The 7,752-nt window shown below is 44.5% G+C and overlaps 1 protein-coding gene across 1 annotated transcript; it reads right to left on the reverse strand.

Moving 5' to 3' along the window:
• Positions 1-2,298: 2,298 nt before the first annotated feature.
• LOC115690131 (probable disease resistance protein At5g66900) lies at positions 2,299-6,642 on the reverse strand. Its single transcript, XM_030616382.2, has 5 exons — positions 5,677-6,642; positions 4,702-5,108; positions 4,142-4,491; positions 3,440-3,657; positions 2,299-3,332 (listed from the first exon to the last, which is right to left on the reverse strand). Exons 1-5 carry the CDS (start codon positions 6,332-6,334, stop codon positions 2,491-2,493), a joined length of 2,475 nt encoding a protein of 824 aa, XP_030472242.1. The 5' UTR covers positions 6,335-6,642; the 3' UTR covers positions 2,299-2,490.
• Positions 6,643-7,752: the final 1,110 nt, after the last annotated feature.

Consider the following 7,752-nt stretch of genomic DNA (forward strand, 5'->3'; position numbering starts at 1 on the left):
ATTAATCCTTTTTTTATTTAAGCACGGTGGTTACTGCAGTTTATAATTTTTTTTATTTTTCGATTTATTTCTCTATGTCACACAAGACTTGACAAAAGTGATTAAGTTAAATTTCAAGGACCTGTCTTTTATTCTACATGATATGCACATCACAACATGTCCATGTGACCCAACAACATGACCGGTCGAAGTAAAAAGTTATTGAATTTATTATTTTCCCCATCCTTTATCCGTTGAATAAGTTATGAAAACCAAGACCTTACCCAGTTGCCAAATTAATTATCTATTCCTAGTCAAAAAGGTTCATCCAGAGGGTGGATGACTTAATAATAAAGATGGGGATCCTGTAAAATAATTAGGGACAACTAAAGTCATTTCCATTCGTGGAATTTACAAGAACTAAATAAATAATCCAAACCTCAATAAGCCTTAATTTTTTGCTGCATGCTTCTCTCTCTCCTACCTCCTTTTATACTCTACTAGTCTTCCCCCGCAGCACCACCATTGCCGAAGCAACGCCACCACCGGCAACGATTGTCCGCCGATGCACCACAAATACAGCCACTACCACAGGGAAAATTGTCAAATCAGTCCTAAACCTATTGTACGGCGGCCAATTCAGTCCTAAACCTTTTAATTTTGCCAATTCAATTATAAACCTTTCTAATTCTTGCCAATTCAGTCCTTCCGGCCAATTTTGGCCGGCCGGCGCTGACGTGGCCGCCGGCCGGCGCCGGCCGTCTGGTCAACATTGACGTGGCAATTTTTAATTAATTTTTCAATTTTTTAATCTTTTTTTTTTTTGCTGCCTACCCTCTGGCCGGTCCGGCGACCGGCGGCCGGCCAGAGGGGAGGGCCGGCGAGGCCTCTGGCGAAGCTCGCCCCGCCGGCCACCGGCGAGGGCGAGCCTCGCCTCCCCGTTGCAACCCGGGCGACGGCGAGGCTCAACCTCGCCTCGCCTCGCCGTCGCGACCCGGGCACGGCGAGGTCGAGCCTCGCCCGGATCCGGCGAGGCTCGACCTCGCCTCACCTCGCCTCGCCGTCGCGACCCGGGCGACGGCGAGGCGAGGCGAGGTTGAGCCTCACCGTCGTCCGGGTTGCGACGGCGAGGCGAGGTCGAGCCTCGCCGGATCCGGGCAAGGCTCGACCTCGCCGTCGCGACCCGCGGCGACGGCGAGGCTCGACCTCGCCTCGCCTCGCCGTCGCTTGGATTTCGACGGCGAGGTCGAGCCTCGCCCGGATCTAGCGAGGCTCGACCTCGCCGTCGCCCGGGTCGCGACGGCGAGGCGAGGCCGACCCGGCCTCGCCCGGCCCGGGGCCGGCGAGGCTCGCCCTTGCCGGTGGCCGGCGGGGCGAGCTTCGCTAGAGGCCTCGCCGGCCCTCCCCTCTGGCCGGCCGCCGGTCGCCGGACCGGCCAGAGGGGAGGCAGCAGAAAAAAAAAAAAGAAAAAGAAAAAAAATATTAAAAAATTGAAAAAAAAATAATTAAAAATTGCCACGTCAGCGTTGACCGGACGGCCGGCGCCGGCCGGCGGCCACGTCAGCGCCGGCCGGCCAAAATTGGCCGGAAGGACTGAATTGGCAAGAATTAGAAAGGTTTATAACTGAATTGGCAAAATTAAAAGGTTTAGGACTAAATTGGCCGCCGTACAATAGGTTTAGGACTGATTTGACAATTTTCCCCACTACCACACTAAAGCTGGGCTTGAACACCACCAAAAGCTTCACTCACACGACATTGCAAGCACCTCTCTCTCTCTCTCTCATCAGATTTGAGACATGTAACCTCATATTCGAGGTCGTGATCTCCGATTTAAGGCTGCCACGACCTCATATTCCTATTTTGAATCAAATTACTGCCTATATATATTCTTCATTTTGTAATTGAGAGATGTAACAGAGAAGTGCGATGTGCTAATTATAGTGGAATCCTTAACCGGACATAGCCCTAATTTAAGCGTGAACTAGGATAAAATCCCACGTCTCAAATTCTCTTTTTCGCTTTTATTCTTTAATTTCTTTGTAATTGTGCGGCGAATCCTAATACAAATTTGAGAGATAGAGAGAATCTTTTGGTCAGAGAGAGAGAGAGAGAGAGAGAGAGAGAGAAAAGGTGATGCTGAAGTCGTGATGGTGGTAAGGCGCCACAAGTTAGGCCTCGGTGACGACAGTGACGGTAGGCACACGGTGGTTATGATTTGCAGCGGCGTTCTGGGTGCCAGACGGAGGAGGAGGAAGGAGAAAGAAAGAAAAGAAATGGAAAGAAGAAAAGGTAAAAGGAAAACAATTCTGACTCAGAAACATTAAAAAAATGGTGTGGCGCTACTCATCTATTATTTGGTCCGATCAGCCACGGCCCTCAACATTAAAAAAAAAAAAAAAGAGGCTAAGTACAAGAAATAAATTTAACAAACAACACAAAATTAAAAAAATAGTACAAAGACAACATTTAATATGGAAAAAAAGTCCAGCGAGGTTGATCGCCTTCTTCTTAATCACGCAGCCAATCTAAGTTAGCCTCTTCTTCTTTGGACGCTATTATATTCAAGGCATTGAGACTACTCTTGAGAGGCTCCCACAGGACTTCTTTCCCTTTGTCACAAACCACCTTCCTCAAGTTTCTCAGCTTCACGATTGACCGTGGCAACTCAGACAACCTCAAACATCCTTTCATGTTCATCCTCTTTAGACTAACTAGTTGACCAATTTGATTGGGCAAAGTGCTCAGACTCAGGCAATCAGATATATTGAGAGATATCAATTTTTCGAGGGTTCCAATAGAGTCCGGTAACTGCGACAAGTTTGTGCAGGAATTAAGCCTAACCACTTCGAGGGACGCCGATTGCCCAATCTGTTCAGGGAGTTCTGAGAAATTATGGCAGTTTGTGATGCTAAGCTTTCTCAGAGGCTTTATCTCACAGATGCCATCCGGTAATGTCATAAGATCGTTGCAATAGTCGATGTGGAGCTCCACTAAGTTTGGCATTGCATCGGAGATTTTGGTGTCGTCAGACGTCGAAGCCTGACTGATGTCGCACATGAAAAATGATATCTTTCGTAGACTGTGTAGGCGTAGCTTTCCCATGCTCAGGAAAGGAACGGTGATGCGCTCGAGCCTGATCCTCCTTAAATTGGACCCAACGACATGAAAATTGCCCAACTCAGCTGGAAAGAAACTATAGTTTGTTATTATGAGGGCCTTCAGCTTATCTGCTTTCTCAATGAATTTCGGCAAAGCATAAGTTTTGGTTTGAATGTTGGTCTCGAAGTTCAGGACAAGAGCCTCAGCTTCAGGCAATTCAAGATTTGGCCAGGGTGTTGAGAATGTTCCATCTGCATTATGAACATAGAAGGTTAAAAGGTAATTTAACTACCAACTGAATTTTTCCCTGGAGGTCATTGTGTGTGAGAGAGAGAGAGAGAGAGAGAGAGTTCCCAACCTGTGGAGATGGACACTAGACGAGCACCGAGAGTCAGCTGCTTTTGCTCGCTCCACCAATCGGGAAAATTATTTCCGGTCAAGTCCAGAATAAGTCTCTCTCTCTTCTCTACTTCCCCCTGCTGGTTGCACTCCACGATAGCCAACTCTCTGAGCAGATCATGCTGCATAGCATAGTGGCTGCTGTAACATTTGTCCTCGTCCTCACTTGAATCTCTCCTGTATGTATGCAATCAAACACTCGGATATAACCATTTGCACTCGAGTTTTGGTGCTCAAATCTAATGCAAGGCATTTGATGATACCAATTTACTAGTAAAGAAAGACATATGATCCTTCCCACGTTTAAGAAATTAAGTCAGGAGATAAAAATGTTCTTTACAGACCTTTGCATAATCCACTTGACCTTTACAATGACGAACACACTATAGCTGAACGTCAGGTGCGGTAATTATGGTGTGGATTCTAAATATCTATTATGCCCATTTTTGGGGAAACAGAAAGTTAGGTTGCGCGTAATTTACTCTCTCAATCTTGGTGCAAAGATCTGATCATGCCTTTGTCCATTTCACAGACGCATTTCAGCTATCACATATCAGGGAAAACTAATCATATGCCAACTAGAATCTGATGAGGTACTCTTAGAGCAGTAGAAAACTAGGAAAGTTAGAATGAGAGAACAAAACGAACTTCAGAGCCATACCTGGTGACTACGAGATCAGCTAGGTTCCTGTAAACGAGTTTATTGAGGTCAGCAATGGCATGCACCCCATCGAAATCTAGCTTGTACAATTCCACCCACATATCAATAAGCACAGTGGCAGGGATCTTGCGATCCTCCGGAAACAAGCCGAGGTCCATGAAACGTTCCTTGATCGAAGGGTTACCATCCAAGTCATCCAAGCTTTTTCTGAGGCAATCTAGAATGTCACTGTCCAAACCCGAACAGGACCAATCAAGAAGCTTTGTTTCCCAGAACGAACGATCCTTTCCTCGGAGAGACTTGGCAATGACTGTAAGAGCCAATGGCAATCCCTTGCAGCGTTTCACTATCTGCCACAGAAAAAGAAAACAGAAACAATTATGGGAACTTTGACAGGAATGGTGATTAGACAAACCAAGGCCTCTATTTGATCATAAAGAGATCAAAGTAACGATAGGCAGGTTAAATTTCATTGAACAATTTCTTTCAAGAAAAAAGTTAAACTCAGTTTCGATAACCATAAGAAATCCTATAATGGATGTACTCGAGCAAGAGTAAACCTGTTCCAAGAGCTCATCATCTGGTGCATCCATGCTACTATCATCAACAGTAACAGATTGACGAAAAAGTTCCAGGGCTTCGCCATGAGTCAGTGGGTTCAGGTGATGCACAGGACGATAAGCAGGAAACTCGTATCTTGATGTCACCACAATCTTGTAATGTTTGATCTCCTTGAAGACAAATTTCTCAATTATGGAATGTGAGTTGGTCCAGACATCGTCCAGCACAAGCAACACAGGATTCTGTCCTATTATGATGAGCAGTCGCTGCAAGTAATGAACTGCATGATCTTCTGTTTCAATCACAGGTACCTTGAAACCCTTATGCTGAATCATTTTCCTGATAATGTCTATCAGGTTGGGCTTCTTTGAGACAGGGACGAACATGATGTTGTTGTTGAATTTGCCTATATGCAAACCACAGTAAGTTTGACTCCTATCACTTGCAAAGAGCATGAAAATTTGCCACGACACTTCTAGTTTATTGAATTTGGTAGAATAAGAAGCTGAGCTAAGAAGATACCGTATAACAGAAAAAATGAGTGCGAATCCTATGGCGTGTGAAGAGGAGGGTTCAACTGATTAAGGAAGGCACTCAGCAGAATCAAACAGAGGTGAGTTATTGCATTTGCTTGGGAAAGATATATCAGATTGGACATGATATCAAACCCGAAAATAAACCATGAGAAAACTATTGTTTTAAACGATGAAACATCCATTTGCATAAAACCCAAGTAGTTCTTTGTGCAAACATTCACATCTACAAGGAACTTTATTGCTTGACAGAAAGAACAGGTAATGGGATTCAATCACTCCAATATGTGTGCACAAGTGGAACATTGTTCAGGCAATAGCTCCTATACACATAAATGGCTAACCAAAAGCTATTGAGGTGACCGATTGGCAGGGATCAATCAATGAATTCATCCCTACTTTAATTAGTTCTGGATCAATCAAAACCCTAATCACACATACCTTCAATGTCCATGTCATGACACAACTTCGTAAGCAGAGTGGTCTTCCCGCAGCCGCCTGGGGCGGTCACAACAATCACAGACACTCCCTCCTCGAGCAACCGCCCCTTGAGCTTCCTCAAGGACGCCTCTACCTCCAACCCGACAATGAAATCGGGTGCCTCAGGGACTGCGAGGTTGCCTGAAGCCCCGAGCCCGCTCTGGAGGGCCCCGCCGCTCACTTGACCAAAACGGATCAACTCTTTGAATTCCATCCTCATCTCCTTCACCTCCCACAATATCTCGCTGTTGTTTCTCGCATTCAGCAGTGGGATGTAAATCTGGAACTCCCTCAGGACTTCTGCATCAAACTTGGTCAGCTTTTTCGAGTGCATATACTTCTGGAAAACGTTGAGCGGGTTGATCCTTGAACACTTCTCGACCAGGTTTTTGCCTTTATTCAATAGGGCCTTGATCGGACGCATATCTGTCAGACTACGGTCCAGCCGTCTGTTGTACTCGTCCCAATCCTTGATGATTGGGTCGATTTTGCTCAAGGTGTTGTTGATCTTCTTCAGCTGGGGACCAAATGCTCTAACGGTTTGCAGTACGTTCTCAACGACAGAGAACAGCTCGCCGAATGCTGTTCCCACAGCAGCTCCTGCAAAATCAACCGGCATCTCTGGTTCTTTCCGTCTTCAAAGACCAAACAAGTCAAGAAATCCAAAACTTTCGATGGGTCACCAGTCCCGAGATTTGCAGAGGATGCTTTTCTCAGTTTTTTTCTTTTCTGGATTTTTCGAAGAGGTAAAAAGGGAGAGGAGTTTCTTGGTCTTAGAAGCAACAACGGAGAATGAGATGAACGAAAAGAAGAGAGAGATCCTTAAGTGATACATTACAAAAGTCGTAGTTAAAACTTATCCTGCGGCCAAACTTGTTAGTCATCATATGGGAAGTTTCTTAGGAGGAGCGGCCATTGGAGGCCTCGCTCTGGTACTCCTTTATTTTTATGAGTTTGGCGTTTAAGAAGACCAGTAGTTAGTCGTTGACCAGTCCATGTCCCAAGTTGCACTGCGAGGGCTCAGGTTTTATCCAATCTGGTGTTATCCAGCGAGTTTGGATTGACGCTGAGGTACCACAGATCTTATCACGAGAAGAAGCGATTGAACAGTAAAAATAGATAGCTTAAGAAAGTAAATCGAGCATGAAATTTACATGATTCAGTCATAATGACTTACGTCCATGGTGAGAGCAGTAACGAATTTCACTATAAATCAAACGATACAATGGAGATTACAACCACACTCGAATCACCTCAAACTCTCTCGATGTTTTCCAAGCTCCAATTACACCCAATAACTTACATAGTGTTAGCCCACAATTCCTCATTAAATAATATTTTCATTTCACGAACGAATTAACAAATCTTAACACAAAATTTAATTATCTTAAACACATAAATTCTTTGTGTAATTCCACGAACAAAACCCACGAAGATAAACCCCAAGAACTCGATGAAATCGGCACTTCAAGAGTTTTTTTTTCCAGGCCAAGTTCAAGAAATATATATATTGCCAAATTCAATCAGGAGAAGCAAATCTGTGAGACACGGTTAACCTTCCTCAATTTTCTACTCTCCTAGGCCAAATCCAAAAACACAGAATAGTTCTGTATATTTTGTTTCTTCTTTCTCTGACCCATTGTTGACCGAGTCAATTATTAACTCAAAGTGCATGTTGGATTTTCCAATTTCAAGCCTTAGACTCCAACTTCAATCTAGAAACTATCTTGATTATTTATCACGACTTGAGCATCGAAAACAATATCCGTAATCTGCAATATTATATTTTCTTACACCGGCCTTATACAAAAAAATCAAATCGGGTAGGGTTCGTTCAACGGGCTCAAATTCGAGATTCGACATTTGAGCCAAGTCACAATTGCTTCGCAAAAATTTGAACTTTGCTCCTACTCTCCTACAACCTCAATGGGCTCAACCGCCATAGACATCTTCCAAGTCCAAGCTTCGCTTGAACTTCGCCATAACCGTGGACTTCATCAAAACACCAACTTTACTTGCACCTTTAATTGCTGCATA

Source organism: Syzygium oleosum, unplaced genomic scaffold (assembly GCF_021117445.2).
Source record: "Syzygium oleosum isolate NSW1041296 unplaced genomic scaffold, Sole_v2.1 Sole_v2.08, whole genome shotgun sequence".
In the NCBI taxonomy this organism is placed as follows: domain Eukaryota; kingdom Viridiplantae; phylum Streptophyta; class Magnoliopsida; order Myrtales; family Myrtaceae; genus Syzygium; species Syzygium oleosum.

Excerpts from the sequence above, each read along its gene's own strand:
- LOC115690131 (XM_030616382.2), bottom strand. The coding sequence starts at position 6,334 with ATGCCGGTTGATTTTGCAGGAGCTGCTGTGGGAACAGCATTCGGCGAG. Across the intron at positions 4,492-4,701 it reads ATGATGAGCTCTTGGAACAG|ATAGTGAAACGCTGCAAGGG; the intron begins GTTTACTCTTGC and ends TTTCTGTGGCAG. Across the intron at positions 3,333-3,439 it reads TCTAGTGTCCATCTCCACAG|ATGGAACATTCTCAACACCC; the intron begins GTTGGGAACTCT and ends TTCATAATGCAG.